We start from the raw sequence: 17,836 nt of genomic DNA on the forward strand, positions 1-17,836 counted from the left end.
TTCCAGTCCTGTACCTAGACTTGTCCTATTTTTGTTTGAACAAATTGGTTACATAATTCTACTTTTCAGTATTTCTGTGACTTATGTGACAGTGCAACTTAAAATTGAATCTTCTAAAATGCAACTGAAAAATTGTATTTTGTTAATGATGCTTGAGTTTTCTTATTTACCATATTGTGTTACAATTATTAATTGTAATATAATCTGTGTTATTGACACAGATTATAAGCTCCTCAAGTACAGATACCTGGTTCTGTGATTTTCCCATCCACCATGGCATCCATAGTAGATACTTGGTGGTGTGTTGGTTTGACCATGTATTCCTGAATGCCAGCACATAGCATGCCAAGCATTTTTAATTTTTTTAAATAATTCAAATTAACATAGTAGTTCCCAACTTTCCCTGCTTGCCTGTGTCCCCTTTAAAACTGTCTTCTGTCTTTTTGTGTTTATTTTTAAGTGATTCACTGATTTTTTTTCTATCATCTTTATAGGATTTGCATTATTATATTATTGACACATACTTTAAGTTCAAGTATATAATTTCATCCAGTTATCCACATCGAAACATATCCATATTCTGCTACTTTTTTCTTTTTTGTCCTCTTCCTTCTTTCAAATAGAGAGGAGTGATAATGACCAAATTGTTGCATGGGGTGGGGTGTACTTAGTGGTAGGTTATGGGCACAAAGAGATCTTTTTAGAGTTTTCATAGGATCTAGAGTGGAATGAGACCTTAGAGATCATTTAGTCTGTACCACTTGTTTTACAGGTAAGAAAACAGGGGCCCTAAAGAGGTTAATTGGCTTGCCCAAGATCATGAAGATAGTAACTTGCAGAGCCAGGATTAGAATCGAGGTCCTTTGCCTCCAAATCTAGTGTTCTTCTCTTATTGCCACTCTAAGTGGTTTGCTAATAGTCTTGAGTTATTATTAAGAGCCACTTATTTTAACTCTAAATAAAGAAACACATATTTACAATGCCACACTTGTGAGCTGATTGATGGCATTGCACTTGGAAGAATTAATATATTCTGACCTGTGTTGGAGCATAGCTTGTTTATCTTTAAATACAAACAGATGAGGTAAGCCCTTTTGGCTTTAGCACCTTTCTTGTGTTTCATTGAAAAGTGCCTAAAATAAGCACCACCACCAACTCTGCTGTAGTCTGCTAGAATAAAATTAATTTGCTGATGAAGTAGTTTCTTTAATTAACTGAGATAAGTATACATTGCTTATGTCTAAAAGTTACTAAAAATTCTATAATTTTCTGATTTGCAGAGAACAAGACTGAGCTTTTTCTATGTGTCTGGAATGACTTAGTGTTTTAGCTAAGGTACTTATATGTTGCTATGAGGCACCTGACTGGGAAGCCTTTTAGACTTTTGGAAAGGAGTGCAGAGTTCATATAGCACTACCTAAACCCGAAGTGTCCACTAGAACATACCCAGTAAGTTTGTCTATCCTGTCTCTGCCTAAAGATATTGAGCAATCATTCAAGCCACTTTATTGCCTTATCTTTTGGGGCTTAAACTTTCTCACCTGTGAAATGAGAGGGTTGAATATGGTACAGTGGAAAGGGAACTTGGATTCAAATCCCATCCCTGTTACTACTTGTGTTCTTGGGGAGCTGCTTTACCTCTCTGGACATCAGTTTCTTTATCTGTAAAATGAAGGGATTTGACTCCATGACCTCTGTCATCTCTCTCAGTTGTAGATCTATGATCCTAGTAGCTCTGAGGTTCTTTCGTCTCTATGTCCTATGAGTATAACCTGAGGCAGTGCATTTTGCTTTTTGGACAGTTGTAGTTGTTAGCAAGTGTTTTCTTATATTGAACTGAAATCTGCCTTCCTCAAACTTTTACCCATTGATCCTAGTTCTTTATTCTGGGACCAAGTAGAATGGAGTTATTCCCTGTTATTTCCATGCCTACTCTGATTGATTATTGTTTACAAGTCTTGCAACCTTAACATTGTCTTAGTTTATTCGTTTACAGAATTGAATGTGGTAATTGTTCCATAAATGCCATGTGTTCTCTTTTCAGGCTATTCGAGTTACTCATGAATCGAGTGCCCATGAAGGTCAGACAGAGGTATTTTATATTTCCTATGTTATTCTTTCTCTCTTTTTGTCTTAATTTAGCTTCTGAGCTTAATTATCTCGTTATCAATGGCAGAAATTGCCCTTTTCTAGTTTTACATACTAATGTAACCAGTCAATGACTAAGTTATGTTGGTTTGTTTTAATAGTTGACTTGTTACATCAAATATAGCTATGAAACATCACAAGGATCTTATAACATTTAGAGTTCTTCATAATGCATTCCAAGTGCATGCTTCTCTAAGTAGCAACATGTTACTTTGGCATCTCATACCTCACATTTTGTCTAGTTGTTTAGACCAATCATGATGATTACCATGCTGTGGTAAATATGTCCAGGTGGCATATAACTTTCTTCTCTACATGAAAGGTGATTCCAGATATATGATACCTTTGTAGGACTTTCTGGTAGTGAACCTGTCTTTTGCAGAAACTTGCCTTGTCCCCTCATTTGGACACAGAAGAGCTATTGTTACAGACAAGTAAGATTATTTTTCTAAAGTGAGTTGTAAACCAAAAGTTATGATTATTTTTGTTAAATCTACTTTTAAGCAATCCATGAATTTTCCCAGGCCTTGGGCACTGTGACTATAATGTACTACTTTTTTTCCTAGTTGAGTAGTTTCTGAAACCTGTAGTTTTGGGACTTTTAAAAATGTGGTTCTCTAAGATGAATAATATCTAACGAAAGCAATTTATTGACTGAAATAATTGTCATATGAGTATACATTCCTTGGGTAGGTAGGACTAAAATAGCTCTTTTCCCTTGAACAGAGAGAAATCATTGAATATTCATGCTGGAGGTTCATATTCTCTAGAAATCTGAATATTTGTCCTAGTTACCTCTTATCGATATGTCTTCTGAATGTATATATTCATGCATTTAGAGCTGGAAGGGGCCTTGAGGTCACCTAGTCTAAGCCTTGTATTTTACAGATGAGGAAACTGAGGTCCAGAGAGTTTAAGTGACTTGTCCAAGGTTACTTCCAAGTTACTTGGAAGGGTGTCCCTTAAACAAGTCTCTTACACTCTCTAGGTCTCAGATAATTAGTGGCAGAATTGGAATTTAAACTAGGTCTTCTGATTCTACATCCAGGGCATTTTTTGTTCTTCCATATTGCATCCCTTGGGAGTTACTTCTTGGGGCTTGCTTTCAAGTAGAGGGGTCTGTTGCTTTTGATATTTTAGTTTGTTTTTCCCTACTGTTAGGCTTCTCACCAGTTAAATATCTTGGTTACATAAGAAAACATCAACTCTATATAGCTCAAACAGAAGATTAGGGCTTGGTGGAATGTGTAGCCTCCACCTTATATTGTTTTATATAATTTTAAAGAGATTATATGTTTGTTGCATTTTTGTTTTTCACCAATAATATACTAGTAGTTATACTGATAGTTATGAAAACTATCACAGCATTATTTTGAGGAATAAAAAATACAAATGTCTAATTATTGTTATTTCTGTTTGAAATGGTAAAATTGTTTTCACAATGTTCAATTCAACAAATATTGAATACCTATTGTATGTCTGTCACCAATGCCAGGCCCTCTGAGGGAAAAAAAGAAGTTTAAGATCTAGCCCTTGTCCTTAAGAAACAGAAATTGGGGTAGGGACGGGGGTGGGGGGGATTGAGAATGAAAAGAGATAAGTCATAATAGTTAAGTAGTTGTTTATAATGACACAGGATAGTATAATTCAATGTCCAAATGAGTAACACTGATGAGTATGGAGACGTTTCATCGAAGAGAAAGCTTGCTGTAGATTTAAGTAGGAGGAGACCTTGAGCTGGAACTTGAAGGAACAATGGAGTTTGGTAGGCCTCTAGGCCTTTCTAGGGAAAGAGGGCATTCTAGGAAGAAGCTGACGGATAGCAGGAGCATAGACATGGATATTCAGCCATACCATGAATACTGTCATCTTTGTATTTTAAAGAGAGTGTGTGCATGTATGTGTGTATGTGTATGTATAATTTTTTGGCAAATGATATGATTTAACTTGAATTTTGTAATTAAGGTTAGTCAGAGATAACATTGTGGTGTAATGGAAACAGCCCTGGACTCAGTCAAGAGAATGGAGTTGAGTTCACATGTTATCTTAGACACTTAGTAGTTGTACAACTCTGGGCTGGTTGCTTAACTTTCTGAGCCTCAGTTTCCTCCACTGTAAATGGGGATGATTATACCTTTTTTCATAGGGCTCTGAGTATTAAATAATATTGTAAACCTTAAAGCACTATGACTATTATAAATTGAGAATTCAACTTAATGCACATTAATTAAGCAGCTGTTGTGTGTAAGGCACTAGAGACAAAAAAGTGAAAAAAATCATCCCTTTCAAACAGCAGATTATCTCCTAGAGAGGTTATGACATACACAGCTACAGGTATAGTACAAAATAGAGTATGGTTGGGGTGAAGGTGATAGATCCAGATACATTGGCCTAGGAGTATTTGAGGAGGGAGAGGAGACCTACAATAAGGAAGAATGATTAATAGTAGAGTGTTAAGACTACTTTTTGATAGTGATCTGAGGAGGAAACTTGTATGTGAGACAGTAGGAGTACATGAAACATGGGAAGAGAAATTGTATTTTGGTACGTAGGTTGAGAAATCACTCTGAATAGAGTGAAAGAGGAACAAAAACCAGCATATATTATATTGACTTTGCCATAATTTCAATTTGTATGACCTCAGAATTGGAATTACTTTGTATAACTAGCCATTTTATACATGTAATCTTAATCACTTTGTGATCACTTTTCTGATGTCTAATTTCTCATTTTTTTTTGCTAAATTTAACATTATTTTTCTCAGTTAACAAGCTCGGATTCTCTCTTCCTCCTACTCCCTCATTAAAACAAATATATAGAACCAGCCCTCTAAACACACACACACACACACACACACAAAATCTCTCTTAACACGTGCATATTCAAGCAAAGCAGATACCCTCACTGCTCAAGTCCAAAAATGTATGACTTATTCTGCATTTTAAGTATATTGCCTATCCTTTAGGATGTGAGTAGTGTATTTCATCTTCATTCCTTTGGAATTGTGATTTGTTATCAGGACTATTTTGGATTATAATCCTTTCTCCTAAAATGCTAGTTCCGCTTCACAATTTGGTATTATTCACAAGTTCAGTGAGCATAGTGTATGTAACAAATGGTCAACTTTTACTTTAAAAAATTTTTTTTGGATGTCCTTTTTGTTTTTACACCTCAGTAATTTCAGGGTGGCCTTGCTATAAGCCAGACTGACAAGTCAGCAAGTGTTTTTTAAGATCTTAATATGTGCCAGACACTGTGCTAAGCACTACAGCATGTCATAAATATGTTTTAGTAGAGAGAGTTTTATGACTAGGACTTCTTAGTGTATCTACTATAAATTCTCATGAGTGAGAGCCCTATCCCAAATTTAGTGGATTGTATCATGTTGAAGTTCCTTTATAGTAGAAATTATGAATATTGTGAATGTATTTTTCTTTATGACATGTAGAAAATTGATTCGAAAAGAAACCTTTTGAAAACTCTTCACACTTACTAGCTGTGACACCTTGGGCAAGTCACTTAACCGCAATTGCCCTGCATAAAAAAAAAAAGAAAAGAAAATTCTTGTGTTTTTGTTATCCTAGAGACCTTCCACATCTTAAAACTTCATAGACTATGGGTCTAATTTTGAATGTTGTTGGCCTTAATTCTACCACTTTGGCTATAGGCTGAAAGATTGCGCTTTCTTTATACATACCTTATTGAAACATTTTTTTTTCGTTTTTGTTTTTTAATTTTTGGCAAAAATAAAACTAGAAGAGGAGATCAAGGGAAAGTAACAGTAAAAATAAGGAAATATAATTTTCATCAGTGGCTACCAGAAAAGCCTAGTGCAGCTTTTTTCTTTGATACTTAATGTATCTGTAATCTAATCCATGTGAGTAATCCTTCCAGTGATGAAGACTACAACCCATCTATACCTGTGACTTTTATTTGTGTCCTCATGCAAACCTGGCACAAAAGGTCCCCTCAACATGCCTGGGTACCTTAGGATATTTTGACATTACAGGGTTATCAGGTGGAGCATGCAGGTGTTCCACAGGATATTAGAGACCACATAGTACTAATAAAAGAAAAAGTCCCCAAATCTTAAGTTTGAATCCAAGTACTGCCTAGGTGACCATGGGAAAAAAATTTAACCTCTCTGTGCCACAGTTTCCTCATCTGCAAAGTAAGGGGATTAGGTTTTCTAAGCATACATCCCTGATGACACCCTTTGTGCCACTTCTGTGCAATCCTTCATTGATGATGTGTTGAACTTAAAGACAGCCATACCCTCTCCATCGTCCTTTGGGTAATCCTAACCCTCCATTCATTGGAGACTAATATTTCCTTACTTGCAGCCATATAACTTCAGTAGAAGAATATTGGTGTTAAAAAGATCTTGCCCTTCATTTCTGGGAGAAGCATTGGGTCATTAATAGAAATACTAATTTTCTCAAAGGCAATCTAACTTGCATTCTTTCTTTTATTCAATTCTAGGACCAGCTTACTGTCCATTAGATCCTACCCTGCTTTTTGTTTGTTTACTGTTAAAAAGCATCTGATTTGGTAGAACTAAATGATACCTTAAAGGTTTTCCTTCAGCCAGGTATCTCTCAGAGATAATATATCAGAATCATATAAGATTCTTTGAAAGATGTAACAACAGAGATAACTTTATTCTGATTATTACTATCAAATAAGGCCTAAAATGGAAAAATTTGCTTGACAAAGGTTTTTGTCACTAGCTTGGAGGATGTCTATTACAAAGAGTTCAGAATGAAGAGAGATTCCCTCTACTTGGTAAGGTCTTTCAGATTTTTGTAAGGTCTTTCAGATTTTCCTGTTCACAGATAACATTATGCTGGTTTCATCAAACATGGCAACATTGCAGGGACTCCTAAATGAGACCTATAATCAATGAAGAGAGTTTGGCCCAACTAATCACACAAGAAAAAACTAATGAAGGAAGAGTATATATCGATAGTTCAGACTGATATGCAGTGGAATAGACAAGCCATAGACCTAGGCCATTAGTTCACATATTTGGAAAAACCATGTAAAGGCAATCTTAGTATTATATTAATATTGATAAAAGCATAGTGTTTCCCCATCAGGGAGGCTAGTGAGCCTGCACTGGTCAGACTAGATCTGGGGTATTGTGTTCAGTTCTGGTGCCTTTGACATTGTAAAGATCAGTAAATGTTTATTAAAAATAGTTAGGTGTCAAATTTTTGAAGGGAGATTGTCAAAGATCAAAGTTATCAAAAGGAGAACAATTTAGGATGGCAAGGAAAGTCAAAATGATGTCATGAGAAACAGTAAAGATACTGGTAATATTTATTCTGGAAAAGACAATGAAGTAGAAAGAATGCTGGCTTTTTTATAAAGAGGACCAATCAATTAATGAATAAACAATTATTCAGCGCCTACTATGTGCCAAGCACCATAATAAGCGCCAGACCAGAGTCTTTGCTCTGTTTTTTATTGCCTTATGACTTTACCTCTCTGGGCCTTAGCTTTCTTATTTACATGTTTGGCCTGTTGAAAGAGATTGACTGTGAAGTCCTTTCTAGAATTGAATCTGTGGTCTTATGAAGGCTTGGGGGTAGGGGGGAATGAAGGAAAGGGATTGGGGTTTTGGGAGAGAGATAAATATTGTCATATATTTGAAAGACTTTCATATGGAAGAGGGATTAGACTTCTGTTTGTTTCCAGGGGGCAGAACTGGGACCGAAGAGTGGAAGTTACTGGGAGGCAAATTTCAGCTCATTAGAAAACGTTCTTCAACAATTAGAGCCACCTGAAATTCAAATGGACTGCCATGTTGAGGTGTGTGCCACAGTCAGGGGTGATTTTCAGATTGAGCTTGGTTGACCACTTTTGGGGATATTGTGGAGTAGATCCACCCATTGTACAGAAGGCTGGACTCAGAGTCCTTTCTAGCTTAGAGCTTTTATTATTCTAACTGGGTCATGCTTATTGTCCTCCTACCCTTTATTTACCTGTCTGCTATAGCGTATAGTATCCTATCCTGTATTCCGTGAATTTGAGCTCAATTCTGCCAAGAACTAGCAGTGTGACCCTAGACAACTCACTTTTCCTTCCTTGACCTTGGTATCCTTATCTCACTCTAATGAACGACTCTAAATGTAATTAAATACCAGAAGGATTCTTGATCAAGAAGGCAGTCTGGTGTAGTGAAGAGAGTGCTGGTCTGGGAGTGAGAAGAGACCTGTGTTTGAATCCCATTTCTAACATGTACTAGAACTATAGGGAAACCACTTAACCTCAGCTTCTTCATCCCTGAAAGTGCGGTTCATAATATCTTAAGTGTTAACTTCTTGTAAAGCTTAAAAGAGATCATTATATGAAACGTTTCACAAATTATAAAATGCTATATAAATGTCACTTGTTATTAAAAGGTTGGGAATAGATACACCAGAATGTGGCACTAAATAAACCAGGAGTGATAAACTAGAAAAAATGTCACTGTGGTGCTTAGAAAATAAACTCTAGACTTCTTAGCTGCCTTAGTAATGAGAGCTGACATTTATGTAGTGATAGGAGGTTTACAAGGTGATTTTTGTACCTTCTTCAGTTTCTGTCCTCACAACAGTCTTGTAAGGTGGCTAATGAAAGTATTGTTATCCCTATTTTATGGATGTGGAAACTGAGGCTAAGAGCTTGAGTGACTGGCACAGGTGACTTACTAGTGATCTAGTCTGATTAGTAGGGTAGCCAGGCAAGATTCCTCCTATTTTCAAGTCTGGTGCTTATTTCACTGCAAGCATTGCTTTATCTGATGGTATGAAGTGAAAAAGAAGTTATTTGGGGGAAGAAATAGGGACTGGAAGCTTTCCTCTGGGTGGATGGTGTCCATCTCTTCTGATGAATCCCACATTAACCACTGTGCCCTGTGCTGATTGTTGCTGGAAGATTAAGGCAAAGATTGGCCCCTCTGTTCAGGAACCTTCTCATATCAAAATGCGTTTACTCAAAATCCATCTTCTCTTAATAGTGAAATTGCCAATAATATAACCATGTGGAGTTGCACTAATTTTGTAGCTGACCATCCATGGCAAATGACCTACTATCTCCCAGCCTACGCCTTGCTTGCTGTGTGACTTTGGGCAGTAATAACAGTGACTTACTGTTCATAGATGCTTTAAGGTTTTACATGTATCATCAGGTTAAATGTTGGGTATCCCTGTTTTACAGATGAAGAAAGGGAGACGCAGAGAGGTCAAGTAACTTGCCCAGGGTCACAGAGCTAGTTATCAGTGCCTGGCACTCAGTAGGTGCTTAATAAGTGCTTGTCGACTAGACTCCAGATCCACGAGTCTCTGCCACACACACAAGTGTTGTGTGTGACTCTCAAGTCATTTCCCCAGTAGAGTCTCACTTCACTCATTTAATGACAGGGTTGGAGTAGATGATCTTTAAAGTCCTGTGCGTCTCCACCCCTGTGATCCTGTAGTAGGAAAACAGGCAGAAAGGTAGGAGTAGAAGCAGAGAAGAATGTGATTTCATTAAGGAATAAAAATTCAGTGAGATGGAGACACAAAGCATTATGGTATATTTGAGCCTAGAATAGATCTCTCTTGAATTAGCAGAAAAGAAGGCCAAAAAAAATGCAGTGCTGTAGATTTGGCATTTGTTACTATAATTTAGAGAGGGGTGAGGTTAATATGAAGAAAGTGGTACCAGATTGTTAAAATGATTAAAATAAGCCTTCAAAGCAGATTGTTAACTCTCCTGCCACCATTTTATGTGGATGTATATACACTTACCTGTTTTTCTCCTCAAAATGTTCCAGAGTAGACAGTATGCTCCAGGCTTACGTATGAAATATGTTCATGTTTGAAAGAAATAATTAAGTAGTAAACTAGTTGTTGGCCTAGAGACAAAAATCAGGATAGAAGACTTAGTCCTGGAAGCCGCTCAGTAAGCTACATGGAACCATTTTGTGGGTGATTTTGTGTTTAAAATGCTAATAAATTAGAGCTTTAATTATTAGGCTATTATATTCACAAAGGAAAATTATTATTAAAAATGCTGATTTTGTACAACTAATATTTGAGAGCTGCAACTTTTATCTCTTAAAGGTAAGTTTATAAAACATTACTTGGTAAAATTTAAATTTTTGACTTTTTTTAAAAATATATTTGACTGAGCATTGTATGTTCAGGTTCTTTCTATAATAATATTCTTAAGTTGAAATATTTCAATTTTAGGTTATTACCTTTGAATAAATAATAATAGCTAGCATTTATGTAGTGCCTACTATGTGGCAGGCACTATGCTAAGTGCTTTACAAATATTGTCTAATTTGAACCTTATGTTAACCCTAGGGGTAAGTGAGGCAAATGGAGGTTAAGTGACTTGCCCAGGATCACACAGCTAGTTTTATCTGAGGCCTCATTTGAACTCAGTTCTTACTAACTCTGCAGTATGCACAACATTGTGCATTATAGTGTTACCTAGCTGCCTAAATGTTTGAGATTTCCCTGTTTCATATGCATTTCATGAATAATTAAAATCTGATTCATTTTATATAAACAGAAAATTTTGTATTCCACTAGTGTGATCTTAATTATAATTTAGGACACTTCTTTAACATGAATTACTGCAGCTGCACTTGGTAAATGCTGCAGTTTATGAGACCTAGATTACAAAAGCTGTGTATTTGTCTAGTGACCCAAGGGCTTGATCATGTGCGTACAGAAGTAGGAGGTGGAATCTATACTGACTAGAGTGCTTTAGTGTAGATAGGGCAGATTGCTGATTTTTAAGATTATTAAGAAGAATGTTTATTAAATTTGAAACATTTTTGTAGTAGTTTTTATCACTCGTAAAACCACATCTTTGTTGAGTGATACTTAAGAGCTGGAATGGAAATTCTCATAATTTAAACTTTACTCCTTCTTAAAGATAAAGAGATGGTTAATTCTCACAGAATAGTGCTGACATTTTAAAAAGCATTTCAAGATTTAATATATACTTCTCTTAAAACAGTCCTATGAAGTAGGTAGTACAAATAACTCCATTTTACTGATTAGGAAACTGAGGCTTAGAGAAGTAACTTTCCCAAAGTTTCCCAAAGTTACTTGAACCCAAGTCTCCTGTCTGTGACTCCAGGGTTCTTTTCTGAAGGAGTTGGGTGATGTAGGTGATGACCTTGAGTCAGGAAGACCTAAGTTCAAATCCTGTCTCAGATACTAGCTTTTGTGACTTTGCAAGTCATTTGTGACTCCCTAAGCCTCCGTTTCCTTTTGTGTAAAATGATAGTAATGACAGCACCTACTTGTGGGGGTTGTTGCAAGGCTCAAAATGAGTATTTGTAAAGAAATGTGGATACCTTAAAGTGCTACAGAAATACTTGTCACTACTATTTCTAATATGCTGATTTAGAATACTTCCCAGTGTTTAACATGTCCATAGAAGGGCATTTCATTATACTGGATTAAGCATTTAAACAACCCTCAATCTTGTTTTTAGAAGTTGAAATGAATTGGGAAGAAAACTATGATTAAATAATTTTAAACTCTGTGGTTTTCAACCTATGTTTTTATTTTTTAATTCCTTCCTTACTCTCATTCACTTTCCTTCCTGAATTGTCTGGATTATGTCCAAAGACCAAATTGAAAATTTTAAAGGTTTGGCCATCACAAAAACCCACTTAATGAGAAAATTACTATTTTAAGTTTTTTTAGTTTCTAATTTGGAATACCATCCTTGGAGTTTTCTGATTTTTCTTTTGCCTTACCTCAAAACCTTTGATGGCTTAATTTATCTATGTGGTACTCCTTTTAATTATGCATTTCATGGCACATCCATGCATTTCTGTCCTCTATAACTCTTGTCTATGTCTTCTCCTTGGAAGGTTATATTTGTTGTACAGGATAGATGAGGACACATGAACAATCCAAAGATAAAACTTAATGGAAATCAGAAGAATTTTTAGTAGCTGTGACATACTATAGAGTCTTAGGATGAGCATGTAGCTATGTGAAACCCCTAGATTTTTTTTTTTAATAAAAATTGTTGTCATCCAAATCTTCCTCATCTTGTATTTCTGCAACTGCTTTTAAAAAATAAGCACAAACTTTCTGTTATTGCTATCTTCATTTTTACATAATATTTCTTTCCAAAAATATCCTTCCCACTTGGGTGAGCTGCTCCTTGTCACAAAAATTTAGAAAGGGAAAAAAAGGGAGTTGAGTAAAAATAACACATCAGCTTTATCTGACAGCATATATGTGCAATATTCCACATCCCTAGTGTTCCACCTCTGCAAAGAGATTAGGGACTTGTATTTTCTCACCTCTTTGGGGCAGCTAGGTAGCTCAGTGGAAGCAGGAAGACCTGAGTTCAAATGTGGCCTCAGATACTTCCTAGCTGTGTGAATCTGGACAAGGCTCAACCTGTGCTTGTTTCCTCATCTATAAAATGGGGATAATAACAGCTCCTACCTCCCAGGGGTATCATGAGGATCGCATGAGATAATTTTAAAAGCGCTTAGCACAGTGCCTGGCACATAGTAAGTGATAGACAAATATATTTGCATTGTTTTCCTGGTTCTGTTTACTTCATTCTTAGAAGTTCATGTTAGTCTTTCCATTTCTGAATTCATCATATTTATAATTTACTGTAGTGTAATAATATTCCGTTACATTCATGTACCATGATTTGTTTATCCAGTCCTGAGTTGATGGGCATCTGCATTATATTCAGTTCTTTACTACAAGAAAATGCTTGTTGTGAATATTTTTTGGTGTACAGGGGAGACCTTTCTTTGATCTCTTTATATGCCTAACATTGGAATCACTGGGTCAAGGAGTATGGACATTTCATTCATTTTTCTAAAATGTAACTCCAAGTTATACAGTTTAAAAAAAAACCCCACAAATGCAGGACTTCACATTTATCTTTGCGAAGTTTCCTCTCATTGGTTTTGAGATCCATTAAGAGAAAAGCCATATAGTAGAAATGGCAAGAGTCCTGAGCTGTTGTTAATTATAGTAATTTTGAATCTTGTCTTTGCCCTTTACTGCTTATGTAATGTTAGATAAATCATTTAATCTTTCTGCTTCCCACTTTAGTCATCTGTGAAATGAGGGATGAACTCTAACTTTCCTTAAAGTTCTTACTTAATTTATGTAGTTACGTATGCTAATTCATGAAATTGTTTATAACATTTTATAGTTTTCTAGCTGCCTCTGTGTTCTTATGCCTTTCCTAGTATATTTTCTCAGGAATCCTATATACATTTAATACCTATTGATGTATAATTTTATAAAGATTCAAATATTTGCTCCTGACCTTAATGACAAATATAAGGATATGTAGGAAAACTGGGACTAGGAGTGATTAGTAATTAAAAATAGTAGAATTCAGTGATTTCAAAACAACATCTTCAGGAGAAGAATCTCATAGATACTACTGTGGATTCATGGTGAACTTAATGAACACTATCTTATTATATAGCAATGAGCCAATTGTTGTACCTTAGCTTTATTAGCCCCTTAGATAGTTCCATCTTGTTTTCCGTTGTTGCTTTTTTCAAACCAGATTATTTAAAACATAGTTAAAGACCATCCATTCTTCAAGATGAGAGAAGCCAGGTGTTTCTTTGGTATGATCTTTAAAAGATATTGAGTAAAAATGAGTTAGAATTTAATTAACTACAGCAGTGATGATTTAACGTTATTGGTTAGATAATAAGTTAATGCCAGTTTATTATAAAGTGCTATTTTTCTCTACTTGATTCTGGGCAAATTATTTTTTCTAGTAATGAAGCTTTTGTTAAGTGTCTACTGTGTCCTTGGTACTATATAATCCCTGTTCTCGTGGAGTTAGTTTTTCTGAAGTAAATGGAGGGAATGGGGGTGGATGACTGGAACGTGAGGTCTGTATCAGTGGTGAAAATAATTAGATATACCAGTACACTTTATATTCAGTGTCATTTTACTTGAGTAATTTTTGTGTTTGTAGATAATTAAGCCAGTTTTTTGTTGATTAAAAGTTAGTCCATGGTCACTTAAGTAAGTCAAAAATCGATAAACAGATTCACAGATGAATTGAATTTTCATAGAAGTCACTTATATTTGTTCCAAACTGTTGAGGAGATAGCTTCAGAAATTCTCAAGTTACTTTTTAAAAGTATTTGTTTTTTCTTCCCTTTGAAGCAAGGGAGGATATTTTGGAAGAAAAATAGTCAACATATAATTAAATGGTTTTTTTAGTACCTAATTACCCTGAGGGAGACAGATGGAACAATAAATAGAACTCTGATGAAAAGTGTCATATATAATTTAAATTGTTGCTATTATAGTTCAGTTTGGAAAGTACTGAAATGGTCTACTTTCTTATATTTTTATTTTCCTTCTTTCTTATTTTGTTTTCTTTTTATGTTCTGTTGCATCTAGGACTTTTAGATGGGTTGGAATTTATTTTTTATTATTTTAATTTTGTTTCACTTTCAAATAGGTAAAAAACTTTTGTGACATTGGGACAACTCATTAGTTTTGCCTTCTACTCATTTTCCACTTCTTTGCATTTCTCCTTAACTCTTTTTCTCTGAATATTTGCAGTGGGTATAAATGCCATTTTATGGGAAAGGGAAGGGGTATTCAGAATTGCTCAGAGTATAAGGCAAGTGCATGGGGACTAGAACCAGTCTAGTTCCCACTTTCACAAATTTCTACACTTGTGTGTTAATATAATAATCAATTTTACTTTGTGAAATATAACTTCAAACTAAATTATGCACATGAATTGATGAATCGAGGTCCTGAAAAGTTAATGTGGCTTATGATTTGTTCATTGATATTGCTTCTCCTTTTTTAGGTAATCCTAGTCTCTTGTCCTAGAAAGGATCAGGAGCTTCTTCTTGCCAATCTCATGGTTTTAAAAAAAGAAATGAATCATTGCTTTAAATTACTGTTTACTTTAAAAGAAAATACACAGGTGCATTTCATCAAATGTCCCCTCCAGACTTTCCCAGAAATAATTCTTATACACAATGATTTGCTTCAGGAATAGAAAGAGAGCTAAAACTGGTAATTTCTATGCCTTTCCTCCCTTTCTCTCCTCTTCTGGATTTGGGAGTAATGGGAGATCTATAGAGGCAGATCAAGAAACTGGAATTTACTTGGAATAAATAAGAATCTTGTTGTGGGGGAGAAGAGGGAGGTATTAGCCTAAAGTTATAAAAATGAGTTGTGTGGAGATAGTTTGGCCACCTTGATGACAGTAAGCTTGAGGAAATTGTTGAGACATTGATTATATAAATAATGATTTTTAACTTGGTAATGGTAAACTGATGACAGAATTTTAAATGTCTGCAAGTAATGTATTTCAAGAAACCTTTTGAGTTTCTGAGCATTCTGATTCTATTAACTGAGAAATATCAGGGAAAAAACTTGCCATTATCCAACTTTTCCATGGAATATGTGGTGGTATTTTGTGTATTTTGACACATATCCCATATTTCTCTTTTCCTTTTTCTCCCCCTAATGATCATATATACACTCTAGGAAAGTTTTCTTTTTCTTTTCCATGGTTCTAATTTTACTTGTTTTAACTTTGAACCTTAATTATTTATTTAATTCAGTATGTTGGACTAATACTTTCTTTTAAAACCAGAAAGTAGTTCAAAAATACCTAGACTCTAAGTATAATTGCACATATTTTTTGGATAAAAGTCTCATTTTTATTCATTCCTTTGCAAGGTATTTTTCAAAATAACTCTTTTTCATTCCCCTTCAAGGCATTTAAAAGTTTTAATTTTCCTTTTATACTATATAGTATGTGTAATCTATATAAATAACAATTCTAGATGCATATATTTGATTAATAGCTGACAAATGGAACCAATACAAAAGTCATAGACAGTTCAGAAAATAAAAAATGGAACTACTAAATGACAAGTCAGCATAACTCACTGAATAGGGGAAAAACAGGGAAGTGAAAAGAATCTGAAGAAAAGCTAAAAATATGTCACATAGTTTGAGAGTTGGAAGGGATCTCAGCCATTTAGAGTCTACACGTGAAAGGAAATCCCACTACAATGTACCAGACAAGTCATCATCCAGCCTCTACTTAAACACCTCCAAGGAAGATGAACCCGTCCTCTCCAGGTACCCCATTCCATTTCTGCACATTTCTGGTTGTTAAGAAGTTTTGTTTTTTTTTTCCCCTGACAGCAAGCCTATATTTGTGTTTTTGTAACCACTACCTGTTTCTACTCTGGGGCAACAGAAAACAAGTCTCATTTCTCTTCCACATGATATCCACAGGCATCCTTTATATGCTTGAAAATTTTTTTTCCCGGTAACTTAGAATTCCAGGATTGAGTGTTGATTTTAGCATTACAAATTCCTTCCAGTAATGTTACTTTAAGCATCCTCTATGAAGATAGGTGATTAATTATTGGGGATAATCTGAATACCTGTAGTACTTTTCAAGGATTTCTGTAAAAAGCCAGGTTCAAACACTCTCCTTTCCTCCCTGCCCAGCCCCCCATCTAAGGGTGTGGTAGGTGCCAGAGGGTGAGCTGCAGTTCTCATCTTGAAATATAATTTCGGTAGGGGAAATCTCTAGGCCGCATTGATTATTGAAAAAAGTTTTATTGATTCCTTTTTTTTTTTTTTAAACTATAGTCATTTCCCATTATATACCTCCTCTCCCAACCATGGAATCGTACCTTATAAAAGAAAACCAGTTAAGCAAAGTCAAGGAAGCAACCACATCTGACAGAATAGAAACAGTCCATATCCATTTCACTTTAGATAAGAGGGAACAGATTCATCATTTGTTACTGAGGATCAAGATTTGTCAGTGCAATTAATCTAAGTGAAGTTGCCTATTAGAGTTGTTTTCATTTATATTTTATAATCATTATGCAGTTGTTTTTCTGGTTCTTATTCTATTTAGCATCAGTTTGCTTTATACAAGTCTTACCACATTACACTGAATTCCTCTTTTGTCTATAGTGCATATATTATCCTGCTATATTTATATCTTATAGTTTTTTCAGCAGTTGCCCAGTCAGTGAGCACCCACTCTTATTACCAGTTTTTTTTCCTGTCATGAAAGAAGGTTGTGATGAATATTTTGTTATATGCGGAACCTTTCTGTCATTGAATTCTTGATGGTATATGCTCAGTAGTAGGATCACCAAGTCAAAAAAAAAATGAATAGTTTAATGACCTTTCTCACATAATTCCCATAAACCTTAGTAGGGTTTAATTTCTGTGAGGGCATAGATTTTCTTTTTGTATCCCTACCACTTAGCACAGGATCTTGCATGCGTGCACTTAATAAATGCTTGATGGATGAATGAAGACTTTAAAATACTTTTTCAGGGTGCCATTCTTTTTTAAACAATGTAGGAGAATTTCATACTGTATAGGACTACAGCTCCAACCTACTCACTCCAAAAAAATTAAGAAATAGACAAAAATACATTGATTCCATCACCATTTCTCGGAAGTTTAACCAATGCAAAGTTGTCACCAAAACAGAGGCCAAAAAAGCCCAGAAATCACCTAAGCCAGCAGACATTCATTCTCCATGCCAGTCAAGAAACTTGGCAGCTAAGGCCCAGAGTACAGTTTCTTTTGTAAAGAAAAAATGGAGGAGAAAGAGAAGGGAAGATAATAAGTAATACTACACAAAACACTGAAAAACATTTGAGAAG

The 17,836-nt window shown here is 35.2% G+C and overlaps 1 protein-coding gene across 1 annotated transcript in view; it reads left to right on the top strand.

Annotated features, from left to right (window-relative positions):
• UCHL3 (ubiquitin C-terminal hydrolase L3) overlaps positions 1–17,836 on the top strand; it is a 98,521-nt gene that overhangs the window by 44,477 nt on the left and 36,208 nt on the right. Inside the window, exon 6 of the mRNA XM_036753346.1 lies at positions 2,045–2,092. Within this exon, the coding sequence (XP_036609241.1) occupies positions 2,045–2,092 (48 nt within the window). The remainder of the gene's footprint in view (positions 1–2,044; positions 2,093–17,836) is intronic.

This window comes from Trichosurus vulpecula, chromosome 4 (assembly GCF_011100635.1).
Source record: "Trichosurus vulpecula isolate mTriVul1 chromosome 4, mTriVul1.pri, whole genome shotgun sequence".
Taxonomy (NCBI): domain Eukaryota; kingdom Metazoa; phylum Chordata; class Mammalia; order Diprotodontia; family Phalangeridae; genus Trichosurus; species Trichosurus vulpecula.